General features: G+C 25.7%; 1 protein-coding gene across 2 annotated transcripts in view; it reads right to left on the bottom strand.

Annotated features, from left to right (window-relative positions):
* Positions 1-2,346: 2,346 nt before the first annotated feature.
* Positions 2,347-13,475, bottom strand: part of LOC145837256 (uncharacterized) — a 35,948-nt gene continuing 24,819 nt past the window's right edge. Inside the window, exons 22-32 of one of the 2 annotated variants that reach the window (XM_082945052.1) lie at positions 9,321-9,441; positions 7,119-7,228; positions 6,898-7,047; positions 6,546-6,721; positions 6,192-6,356; positions 5,567-5,809; positions 5,098-5,313; positions 4,739-4,925; positions 4,088-4,314; positions 3,692-3,851; positions 2,347-3,077 (exon numbers count right to left, since the gene is read on the bottom strand). In XM_082945052.1, coding sequence (XP_082801178.1) covers positions 2,994-3,077; positions 3,692-3,851; positions 4,088-4,314; positions 4,739-4,925; positions 5,098-5,313; positions 5,567-5,809; positions 6,192-6,356; positions 6,546-6,721; positions 6,898-7,047; positions 7,119-7,228; positions 9,321-9,441 — 1,839 coding nt within the window. In that variant the 3' untranslated portion in view covers positions 2,347-2,993. The remainder of the gene's footprint in view (positions 3,078-3,691; positions 3,852-4,087; positions 4,315-4,738; positions 4,926-5,097; positions 5,314-5,566; positions 5,810-6,191; positions 6,357-6,545; positions 6,722-6,897; positions 7,048-7,118; positions 7,229-9,320; positions 9,442-13,475) is intronic. The other variant, XM_082945053.1, reaches the window with a different exon arrangement.

Genomic DNA, 13,475 nt, shown 5'->3' with positions numbered 1-13,475 from the left:
ATAAACCCTTGTCTTTATTTTATTTGTCTTTAGTTAATTTATTATTTTCTTTATAAATTGTTTAAAATAGAATTTCACTACAAAATATGAAAAAAGTTTTTGTGGTAACAGTCAAAATCTTTTATGTCAAGAATAAACTAAAAATGAAAGCTTATGGGTATATAAATGTAAACTAATTATCTTTGATCATTGCAGCTAAGTCTTCTAAAATTTACAAAGCAAATAAATGCGTTCGACTAATTTAATTTCAGTAATTACATTTAATAATTTTGTTTAATTGTCATAACACAGGTTTTATTAGCTTCTTTTTATCGCATCAAACTTTATGCTTATATTTGTATGCATTTTTGAATTGGTCATTAATATGATATTATAAAATTTATTAGCAAATAAAAAACATATAAAGAAAGATGATATCGAACGCCATAAAAATTTAAAAAACTCCATTAAAAGTTTCTATTAAGAAATAAGACTTTAATTAAAAGTTTTTCATACATTTATAAATTTTATGATACACACAATTTACGGTACTTGGTAATTTTAATTACCAAATTACTTTATTTTTCTGTGATTTTTTTCATTTTGTTCTGATTTAATGTTTAATGAAAAAAAGCTCCTTAGTACAGATGTTCAAGTTATTTTATAAGAAGAATTTCTCTCGCCACAACCTCATATAAATAAAATATTAATCATAAAACTCGCAACATTAATCATTCGGAATTAAACCATCACTTCACTAATATATTTTTAGACAAGTAAAACAAATAAAAATGAGGTTATGGTTGATTTATTTTATTTCTAAGCCAAGTTTTTGCGGCTTTCAAATCAAATTCTTTGTTTTTTTTTTGATAACAAGTCTTTTGTTAAAATAAAAACTTATATTTTGTATTCTTTAAACCAGTATTTTTTGCAGTTTTTAATCTTTAACACCTATAAAAATCTTTTTTAGTAATCAAGCTAACTTGATGTAACTAAAAGCCTGAGCTACAACACTGTGCACTTTTGATTCGTTTAAATTCCACTTTGCGGCTACTACTTTTTATAACTTTTTTTGTTTTAAAGTTTCTAGATTGAGTTGAAAGGAAATACAATTTAAGTTAATAAACTAAGCTTTAAGCATTGAAGCTTAGTTTAAGATTTTAAACTAGTTAGTTTTGAATTTTTAGATAAACTATCTAAATAGTCAAACCGCAAAAATTACAAGTTATTGTTTTATTAACATTAGGGTTTTCCAAATTTTTTCAAATGGCCTCCTTTAAAGAAATTGAAAAAGCTATGACCCCCTTCAACAAGATTACTCGAAAAATTACCATTAAAAGCACCTAAGACATTTTTTTCTTTTTTTTTGCTATTCATCAACAATTCGTGAATATATGGCCTCATGGCCCCCTGTGGCTCCTTTACTGCACATGCCCCCCTTTGCTGCTCATGGTCCGCTGAGTATCTGTCATGGGAAACCCTGATTTAGATGGGTTTATAACACTTCAACTTGATATGTTTTATCACATTTTATGACGTGATAAACAACAAGTTTATCACGGTCATAATAACACAGTAGTAAGACAAGAGACGCAAACGCGTTTAGTTATTTATTAAATTCAAAACACTTTTCCATTATTAGTTACAAACTTGTATAAGTATTGTCAAAATTTGTTTTATTGTGCTTATTTATATAAATTAAAACTTCCCACGAACTAAACAAAAATAGTTTCAAACAAAAATACGCTTAAATATGAAAGAATACTTAGGTGACTTTTTAGATAACGTTGCACACTATTGTGAATGTGCACATACTTCAAAAAACACCCGTGAAGTTTAAGAATGTCTTTTTTTTCAACACAAGCATTTCAAGTTTGTTATATTGAGCAAGTAAAAGTTGAAAAAAAGTAGTATTTAGTTATGTTGAATAAATACCATCGTCAAATGACAAGCTAATAAAACTGCTAGTAAAAACAACACATATTTTTGTATGACGCTACCTTAATGGTAACATTAGTTGACCTATTAAAAACAGTATTACATCTTGGTTATTTGTTCACTTATTTACGTGAACCGAATTTATAAAAGTTTAAAGTGCATATGAACTGCGTGCAAAGAACTAAATTTAAATTGCGCAATTGATAAACAACAGTTTATGAGTATGCAATAAATATCAGGCTTGCTTAATATAACGTAGATAAAAAAACAACCACTTAAATTACTAGAACTACTACACAATATTGAGTCTAAAAATTCAATACATAAATGAATTGAATTTTTTGGTCATAAATAACACAATATAACGGTTATAATTTAGCTGAACTATTATAAAAGCGTTTTGGTTAAATTCTAGTTTTATACTAATCAAATTGCTGATACAGTAAAACTTTTAAGCTACAATATATTTAAAACTTATGAATAGTTTTGTAGCAATAAACTTGATACTAATTAAATAAAAAACATTGCTAATACTACAAACACAAAACAGTTTTTATCAATATCTATGTTTTAAATGTATAAAAAGCTAAATTATCTGTTTTTTTAGCATAATTTTAATGCGACTTACGTATAATGTCAATATGCGTTGTGTAGCTAAGTGACCGAAAGGTCTTTCTATATACCAAGTTATTAGACAAAACTTTTCATCGACTGCTTTATCATAACCAATCAACTAATAATAACACAGCACCGTTAAAATAAATAATTTATTGTTAAAATTAGTTTAATTAATAAAAATAGAAAAAAAACGTTAAAAAAATTTAAGAGTTTGTGTATTTATTTCATCCGAATTAAAAGCAGCGAATGTTTTTTGTCAATCGTATAATAAACATACCTAAATCCTTAGCCAAAAAAGATTGAAAATAAGTAATAACAGTGATATTATTTGGCATTAAAAACAAAACTGCATTTAACTATAAAACTTGGCAAAAATAAACATAAGTCTCGAACACAAGCTTAAATATATCCAGCGATTTAAAAACAATAGCTTTGGCGATTTTAACTCATTTTTGAAGTCATTGATCTGAAAATTTTGTTTTTTCCCAGTCTTTTGTGAAATACAAATTGTTGTTAGAAAATGAATTGGAGTGGTAGTGGGTCTGTTAAAAATATACTTTGCCATAATAGTTTATGCACCAACTTTAAGTTAGCAATAAAAATCACCCGTAAAAAAAGTTTATGTTTTGTTTAATTACGTAGTTGCTTTTAGTTTAACGTTTAAAAACTATGCACACTAGGTTATTAAAATAATTTTAAGTAAAAAAACTCTTGTAAAAATTCATTGATATGTTTAAATAACAAAAACTATAATATACTAATAATTTCAAAATTTGATATCAAACTGTTTTTGAGCACACAACTGTTTACATGGGCATACTTTGTTTTAAGTTGTACTAAGATATCATTACAAGACTAATTTTTAATAACTTTAAACACAAAACTTAAGTAAAAACAAGTAAACAGTTTAAAATGAGACTATAACTGGTATAATTAATTTATCAAAATTATATATTACAAGATTAATTTACTATTACTTAACATAATTGCAACGCTTAATGTTACTAAAGTACTAACGAACTTTGTTTGTTAATCTTTTTACTTTTGTACATTTAACACACCAACAAAAGAAAGTTTACCATCTTAACAAAACTTATTCTTAAATTAAAACTAAAAAACATATCATATAAACAATCACACGTCATAAATATCTAACCTTTTTATAGTTTTTGTCTCGCACAGGTGTAGACGTTATGAATCTGTTCGCAGGGGAAGAGTGAATTCCACGGGACAAACATGCGATATCTGACGGGTCGTTTTTAGAATATTGTTGTAAGCTGCTCGGTCGATAGGTGTGTGCCTTGTTTATGTTTGTCCTACAACAGAAGTAAAACATTACTTAGTTATTAAAAAACTCGTATATTTTAGATATACAAACTTACTGTGCAGAACTTTTGATGTAGTTCGTTAAATAAAATTATTTGTTTTAACACTTATACTCAAACTTAAAACATGTTTTAATTTTAAAAAATTTCATAACAAATTTTTCAGAACTTTCTATGTTACTATTTATTTAAAAAATATATTTTTTACAATTTTCCTTACAAATTACCGGCTTAGGCTTTTCATAAGCTCCATATTTTCTTTCTTGCTTTTTTCCAGTTGCCTTGCGTAAGTGGCGTGCACCCTGTGTTCCTCATAATCATCGAACGAGTTCCTGCTTCTTTCCAGCTCAAGTTCCCGCTTCAGCCTGCCAACTTCCCTCTCAACCTTCCTAACTCGCTCGTCTTCGTTCTTCTGACGCGCCTTCTCCAAACTCTCCTGCTTCTCCGATTGTTGCTGTGAAAATAGAAGCACTGGCTTATTTATTGATATTTTTACCGGTTAAAACTGAATAAAAATTTGTGTTTTTATGTTTTATTAAAACTAGTAGTGTTCTTAAGTTTGACCTTTAATTGAAGCTCCTAACAAAATTAATAATAATACTGATAAAATACAGCTATCCAAAGCAGCAAATGTTTATACTTTTATGATAATATATTTCTTTACTATAAAAACTGTATTATATGTTTTTTTAAAAACAAAAATATAATGTCTGTAAGAAAATGATCTAGTCTTAAAATATAATTAAGTAAAAAACATAGTTTCATAATTTAGAAGCTTTGTCCTTCAAAACATGGAAAAGACTACAATTTATAATTTGTATTCAATTACTTGATCAATATCTAATTGTTAAATTCTCATTTAAGAATTAAAAACAAACTTGAAGGAAATTGTTAACTTGATCCAGTTTTGCGTTGACTTCAGAGCTGACAATACGCCTAAAATCAACTTCATTGCGAAAGCTGTTACTTTTTAATTGACTCTTTTCTGTTTCGAGTTGGCGTTTTAAAAAATTAATTTCTTCGTTCAATTTATTAACTTGTTCGAAATTGTTGTTGTCGTGTTTTCTGAAGTTATAGTACAAAATTATTTTGATAAACAAAATTAATTTCTTTAAGCAAATCCAAAGACGTAACTTTGAATTTTGTAACTCATTAGTGAAATTGATGAGTTGTTTTTCATAAATAGGAAAAACAGTGTTATAAACTAAATCAAAATATTAAAAAAAAACAAACAAACTCGCAATCAAAGTGGTCTATTTGATTTTGCAAACGAAACTTTTCGCTATTTAGCTGCTGTATTTTCGTTTCCTGCTGAAGACATTTATCTTCCAGCCTGCTCACATTCACCTGCATTTCATCCAACCTCTTGCTCAACACTTCCTTTTGCGATTGTGACGTCATGAATAGTTTTGACTCTTGTTCTGACTGTTCTTGGTTGGCATGAATCCTACAACTTTTTAGAGTTATGCCCTAAACTATAAAACACGTGTTATACGCAAAACAGCTGTCCAAGTTATAAAGTTTGTTTTCATGTACATAAAATAAAATCATAAAGGCGTGTGCTAAAAAATATTAGTTACGTAATTGTAAGAATTAATTTAGTAATTGTAACAGGATATCAAGTTGCACTTGATATCCTGTTACAAGAGACCTTATTAAAAACGTCTATGAATTAACTATAATGAAGACAAAAACACATGAGGTACCTCTTGGAGGCATGCAGTTCTTCCACCACCATCTGCATCTTCCTGTCCTGCATCATCCTACTTGCCTCCAACTCCTTTCCCTCCTCCATGCTCATTTGCAGCTTCTCCTTGTACTGTTTCACCTGCCTCTCCAAATCCTCCTTCTCGTCGTGGCACTTCATAAGCTGCGAGTTCAATTCAACTCTTCGCTTCAGCTCGCTCTCGCCCGCCTCCATGTGGCCGCGCTTTTCAGTTTCGAGAATCCTGAGTTGTTTGCGATATATTTGGATTTTTATGATGAGAACGAAAAACATGGAAAAATGTTTGTACTTTTAAGTGAAGAGTATGACACAATTCAAGTGTCGAAAAGTAATTATTAATATTAAATGTATAATTTCGTTCAATTGAAAACTAACGACAGTATTCATATATATAATACTTACACTCTATTTAAATAAGAATTGAAGATGTTTTTTTAATAGATGAAAGACCTCTGGCTCCGTGTTTTTATTTTAAAGAATTGAGTCATTTATTTTAAATGTTTTTTAACTAATTATTATTTATAATATATACAGAAACAATTGAAAGTTGAAATACTACCAAAAATAATACTAATTTAACTATTTTTTCTACAATCTAAACAAACTTGATTCTTTCGTCACGATCGCGAACATCATTTTTCATATCTCTGATGTCTTCTGAATATTTGGACAGTTGCCTTTCCAATTCAGCGCGCGAACTCTCCACAGATTCCGCAACTTTCAAGTGCTTTACGTTCAGCGACTTTAACTCAACAACTTCATTAGAAAGCCTTGTATATAATAAAAGAAACTTTAATCTTTTTAACTTATATTTATAAAAAGTCATACTTTAAGCTAGACATAATGATTCCATTTTTGAAAAATGTTTTAGTCGAAATATGGAAATTTTATGTTTTAGCTAGAAAACTAAATGATTAAAATTTTGCAGTTATTTTAAACGCATAAAATAAAAATATTACTTGTCTTTTTCAATTCTAATGGTGTTAAGTTCGTTTTGAAGACATTTTGATTTATCTCCAAGTTCCAGTTTTAAGCTTTCAATTTGACGGACTTGCTCCATTTCTTTTGTTGATATCTTCTTCTCGTAACTCAACTCGATTTCTTTTATTCTTAAATTGAGCTCCTGAACTTTTTTCTGTTAAGTAGTTTTAATAAAATATTAATAAATAATTAAGCAGTAACAAACACAAAATATAAAATTGATTAAATTACAATGAAAACTAGAAAAATATTTTTAACAGCTGAAAAATTTATAACAACTTTATCTATCATTAAAATTAAATGACAGTAAAACAAGTTAAATAAGGTTACTTGTAGTTGTTGATTATTTTCATTAGTTTTTTGCTTTTCTTCCAATACAGTTTTATGGTTTTCACTTAGTTGATTCATTGAACTTTCTGTGAAACTAAGAACTTTGCACTGTTCAATTCTGTCTTGCTGAGCAAATGCTAGTTCAGACTCCTGATAAGTTTATTCAAATAAAATAAAACTAAAGTAAAGCATGTTTAGAAATAAATATGCGAAAAACCCGCCTTTTCCAATTTAATTTTAACAACTTTTTCGAGTTCTTCCTTGAGGTGATTGACTTGTTCTCGCAAAACAGAATTACTCTTCTCTAATTCAATCATTTCCCTGTTTGTATCTGTAAAATTTATAAATTAAATAAACATCTATTAATTTTTACATACAAAGCATATAAAACAAAAAAAAAATCAAATTAGAATTCAGGAATAATTTCTATTCTAGTAGCGTGTATTTAGTTTGCTATTCAATTACCCTTTAAATTGAAAACAGTTAACATAACATAAGCAGCTTATTAATAAGGTGCAAAACAGTTTACACAAAAAGTAGTGGATATTTCATACTTTTTTTAGACTATTAAAAATAGGGTTGCCAAAGATTTTTCGAACTTTTTTCCAGGTTTTTTAAAGATTAAGTTATCTACTCTATTTTTAGTATAAAATTTAATTTAACATAAAAAACTGTTTTAAATAGCATAACATCATTGAAAAAGCTATCTAAAACTATTAAATAAATTTTTCAGAAAAATTAATTTAATGATACTAAAAAAATATATGCATGATATACTTTTTGTACCAAACCGAAATTTCATTACTTAAAATGAAAAACTTGTTTAGAATTCCAGTCTTTTCCAGTTTTATTAAAAATTTCTCTAACTCAGTTTTTTTGCCTAAATTGTCAAATTCCAAGTACTTCCAGGATTAAAGGTTGTTTGACAACCCTGTTTAATAATATTTTTATAATACTGACATTCTTTTAAGCGTAGAAAACTTGCATCTTTTATAGCACAAAAAATAAATTTAAGTTTTAAAAGACTAAAAACAAAAACGTTAATGTAATGTAAACTGTTTTTATTAGATGTACATACGTAGAAGCAGAAAATTGTTTTTAGAAAACAACAATTTTAAAAGAATATCTTCAACATTTTATTATGTTATAAAATATGTGTAAGTTAAACAATACAGCTTTATCCTATACATAGACGACAAATCATAAAGAACCACAACACAGAGTTTAGAAAAACAGTCAAACAGATATACTATACTTCATACAATATTTAATAATTTTCATACAACCATTTTATGAACTCGAATCATAAACAAACCGTCAAAACATAAATTTAATACCAAACGTGCAGCACTAAAGTTTACTATTTACTAACCTTCGGGTTCTGATCTGAAAGACTGTTCATGTAAATAGCAGTCATTCGCTACGTGCTCAATAAGCAACTCATGAGCTTCTGACAACAATTTTAAGTATTTTGTTACTATTTACTACTAACTTATTCCTAATTTATATGAAATTAATGCAGTTCAATATTTTTATTTGTTACAGCTTAAATTAACATTAATGAGATTTTTTTTTTTCTTGGGCAATAATTAAGACAAAATTCAAGATAATATTTACAATTTACACTCATAATTTCCCATTCTTTAAATTTTGTAAAATTTACTACTACTGTATGTAATAAATTGGTAAAATATTTTGTAAACTTAACGACAATAAGTTTTTATAATAGTCTCACGAAAATAATTCAAATTGTGGAATTTAAAGGTATAAAAACAATGTTTAGGCATTAAAATAATTCATAATTATTTCATGGTTTATATAATTATGTAATCACTAAGGTACTTTCAACTTTCCAAGGCTAAAAATATGTTATTACTGTCATTACTACTTAATTTTATGCAAATTATGTTGACACAGTTTGCATAATAACCATTTATTATTGAAATTATGTAAACAAACATGTAAATTCATTATGGCCATATAGTGTAATCGCATGCAAACAAACTATTGAGTTTAAATGTGTTTCAAGAAACATTAATTTAAATTGGGTAAGCACCAAAATTTGTACCAAAAAAAAAAGCATCTTTATTAAATACAGTTTTTACAAAAGTACTTCTCCAGTATTTCTAAGCAACATGCGTTGAATTTTACCGTTTTTTAAAATCGTACATCTTCAATAACTTTTGTAAAAGTAAATTTATGAGAATTAGCACGCTTGCATTAAGTAACAATTAAGTTATAAACCCAAGTTAACATTAATTGAGAAAAACATCAACATTTTTATTGGTTTGCAAGCTAACTTGATTAATTATATGTCTGTTTATCTTATCTAAGTAGTTTTAATAAAAAAACAAAAAAAAATAACTTATAAAAGCATATTTACAAAAATAAAGCTGTTTTGTTTAATTTCTAAAACTTGGTACCTGACATAATCTTGGTGAATTTGTCTTGCTGTTCATTGTAACCCACTGATTCCGAACATTTTGCCGAGTCCAATTCACTCTTTAATTGAAGCTTTTCGCTGTTTGCGTTGCAAATTTCGATCTGTTGTGAAAAAACATTAACATTTATAACAAATACATGACAGTTTTTTTATGTCTCAATTTTTTGGTTTTGCTTTTAATATGTAGAGACATGCATGCATTGATATTTCATTTAGTCATGGGAAGCTTTAAAACTAACCTTACAAGTTTAAACAGTGTTTAAAATCTTCATAATAATGATTTAAAAGTAAGTTTACATTAGTAAATATGTAAATTTTTACAGAGGTATTTCATTTAAAAAACAGTATAGTAACTAAAAGAAAAACGCATGTGGAGTTAAAAATAAAAACCTACATTATAAAATTCGTTTTCCAAATCAGTTTTAGAATACTAATGTAACTAACATTTTTATTAACTCAACTAAGATAATCATTATCAGTAGTTGCCTACAACATATAAAATATTTTTTTAATGTACGTTATACTAAAAAAAAACTTAACCGCTTGAACATGATTTATTTATGTAATAAAAAATAAAAATTAAAGTTCTTAAAAAATAATAAAAATTACAATATAAAAATATTTTTTATAACTAAATTGGGTTACTAACTTATAAAAGTATTTTGTATATATACTTTTTGAAGTTGATGGATATTATTTGGTCTTAAAAAGTTAAACAAAAACTTAAGATAATTTTTATAAAGCTCAGCTATAACTGAACATACTGCAAATTTAATGAAAGTTGAGTTTTGATAAACTAGATTTGAAAACAAAATAGAACTCGTACAAACCAAAAAATCTTTAAAGTAAAAGAAGTAATATGTAATTTACATCTTTTTCTTAATTTGTAAACTCTTAAACTAGTCTTAGATTATTTTATAAAGTTATGAAACTCAAAGTAGCTTTTCTGATAAATCGTTAAAATATCAAACTATCTGAAAATTATAAAAAGGTAAATTAAGTAAAAAAACTTAATAAAAAAATGTATCTACCAAAGTTTTTACCGAGTGTAGAACAAAACGTAAGAGTTAACTAAATAACCCTAAAAAAATTGTCTATAAAAATTATTTTAAAAGTTCAATTATTTGGAAGCAAAATGATTTGACTTATATAAATTTCAGTTACACAATACTTAAATTAAAAAATTAAAGGAGAAACAGTAAATTATTTTTACTTTAAATAAGTACACCTCAACAGTGAACCCAGCGAAGCACTTATCAGTAAGCTTTTACATCTAAAAGTAATTTAGATATTTGTTATAAAAAACCTGTAAGATGTCATAAAATATATAAACTAAAAATATTGAAAGTAATTTTAGAAAATTTTAAAACAGTCAATTGAAACTTTTTAATCACGCTATACTTCTGATATTGATTTCAACATTTAGTTGAAACGAAAAACAATTACTTTATTTTTTAAACAGTAAATGTTATAAACGAAGTTTCAAAAACACAATCGTCAAGTTTTTATTCTCTTTCTAGTAACAAACGTTTGATAATAAAAAATATACTTTCATATTTCTTTAAACGTATTTCACTTAAACATTTATAACTAGATTCTAGGACACATTTTTTGTTTTAAGTGAGTTTTTGAGCCCATTAAACCCTTAATGATGGTATTAGACCGTTAATTTTAGTTTTTTTCTTGTATTTCTTAATAAAAATAAGAATAATTTTCACGAATCCATATCCTCATCTATTATTTAGAAGTAAATTTATTTGACTTATCTGCTTTGTAGTCATAATACATATCTTAGTTTAAAAGTTTAGTTGAGAAACATTAAATTGTTTTTACTTTAAATAAGCAAACCTCAACAGTAAACCCAGCGAAACACTTATCAGTGATCTTTTACATCTAAAAATACTTATAAGCTGTCATTATATCTATAAACTAAGTATATTGGAAATATTTTTAGAAAGCTTTATAACAGTTAAATAAAATTTTGTACTCTCACAGTGTTTCTAAAACCTTAATTTTCATCATTTAGTTAAAATAAAAAACCATTTATTTATCGATACAGTAAATATAATAAACGAAGTTTGAACTACACGAAAGTCAAATTTTTATTTTCGTTCTAGTAAAAAATGTTTGATAATACAAACATTACCTTCATTGTGTATTTTTAACGTAAGGCACTTCATGTAGTAGCACACAGTTTTTTTTTCTTTAAATTAGTTTTACAGCCCAAAAAATATCTAATGATAATATTAGACAACTAATTTCGGCTTTAAGCATATTTCAAAAAAAGTTATATTTTTTACCAATAAATATCTTTTTTGTAATTTTATTTTCGTGCCTTTTTAATAAAATGATTCTACGGTATGCCGTCAATATTCAAATATAATTCTACAAACTGGAAAATTTTACTGTTTAAATTTTATAGCAAGTTAATAATTCATTTATTAAATATTAGTTATTAGTTATTTTTTGCTATACTACTAGTTTTCTTTTTTTAATAACTATCTTGAACAATTGATACTCATTACTTATTTGTTAAATTTTCAACTTTACAAACCACGTGAATTTAAGAGTGAAAAAAATATTTATAAACATATTTTTATTAATGCATTATCAAATCTTTTTTGACAAAACCGTTTAGATTAAACTCATTGTAAATTTTACAAACAGTTACTAAAATCAACTGGGTATTTAATCTAAAATCAAAAATATCTAGCTAGAGTTACTACTGACTATAATACATTTTATTCAGCAATGTTCATTTTAAAACAATGACTCATTAAACTTAAAATTGAGTTTTACAGATCATATAACTATTTACTTTCTAATTATTTTACAATTAGGTAGCATTAATCGACTAGCACAATATTTTATTTTACTTTAAACTAAATTCAAAATTACAACGCTGTACCGCAATAATTTTCAAAAAAAAATATTTATGGTAAATGATAATCAGGAAAAGCAAACAACTCATGTTTAGAAATAAACAAAAACATTCTAAACAATTAATGAAGCTTGTGTTGACCTGTCATGAGATCAGAAATGTATCAACAAAAACTAACAAATATTTTGTTTGTCTAAATTTATAAAATAGCCGCTATTCAAATGTCGCCATTTAAATCGATGATTGACATAAAAGTTTTTCTACGGAAATATTAAAATGTTTATAACCATAATTTCTTATACAAACTGTAAAGGAAAACATAAATAGAAAAATAGTTTTGTTAATATATTAAGTTTATACGGTTTCTATGACAAAAATCTAAAAAATTAAACATTAAAATGTTTACTTTTAAAAAAACCATAAAAAATCAATAAGCATTAAACCGGAGGAAGTTTTTAAAACCTTAGGGAGTTGAATTCAATGAAAACTCGAGATGATTATAAATTATTTATACAAAACAGTTAAGATTTAACTTAAATATTTAGAGATCAATAAAACAACAAACTATTTTGGATTGAATGCAAATTAAACGGGCATCAGTTAACAAAATAATAAGACAATGCGAAGGGCTCTTAAATTCGCTAAGGATCTATTTTTTATAGTAATTTATTTATTAAGTTAAAAATTTGAACTTAAATAGTGTTTACCGTTAAATAATATTAGCAATAATCAAAATAATCAAACCTTAACTATAGGAAATAAAGATATATTTCACGCTATTTTCATCAGTAGTTACATAGTAAAAAAAAATAAAATCAAATTTGAACTTATATAGAAATTTTAATGATTAAAATAACGTGAAGTGTACTATAAGTGTAATTTTAATTTGATGATTCTAAATACTATTTCTATATAAGTTGAAATTTGTATACTTACTGCTATATAACTACTGATTAAAATATTTACTTTTAGTCAGGTAAATAAATATAAAAATTATTAGAATAACATTTTATCAATAAATGACCATCAATTGTTTATTTACTTTCCACTTAAACCAAATACAAACAATTTTAATTTCATTAAACTAGCACTTTTTTTAAATGCGAAAAATTAAGTAAACAAACAGAATACCACATTTAGGCTAAAAAAACAATTAAAATATGTTTATAAAACTAAATAATAGTAAGTTATACAACATATTTAAATTTTGGTAATTTGTATTAGTTAGTAAATAATAAAAGCCAATATTGTTTT

Source organism: Thalia democratica, chromosome 5, assembly GCF_965202585.1.
Source record: "Thalia democratica chromosome 5, ktThaDemo2.hap1.1, whole genome shotgun sequence".
Classification (NCBI taxonomy): Eukaryota; Metazoa; Chordata; class Thaliacea; order Salpida; family Salpidae; genus Thalia; species Thalia democratica.
Note: the sequence above shows the minus strand (reverse complement) of the source record. Positions and strands in the feature narration are given on the sequence as shown.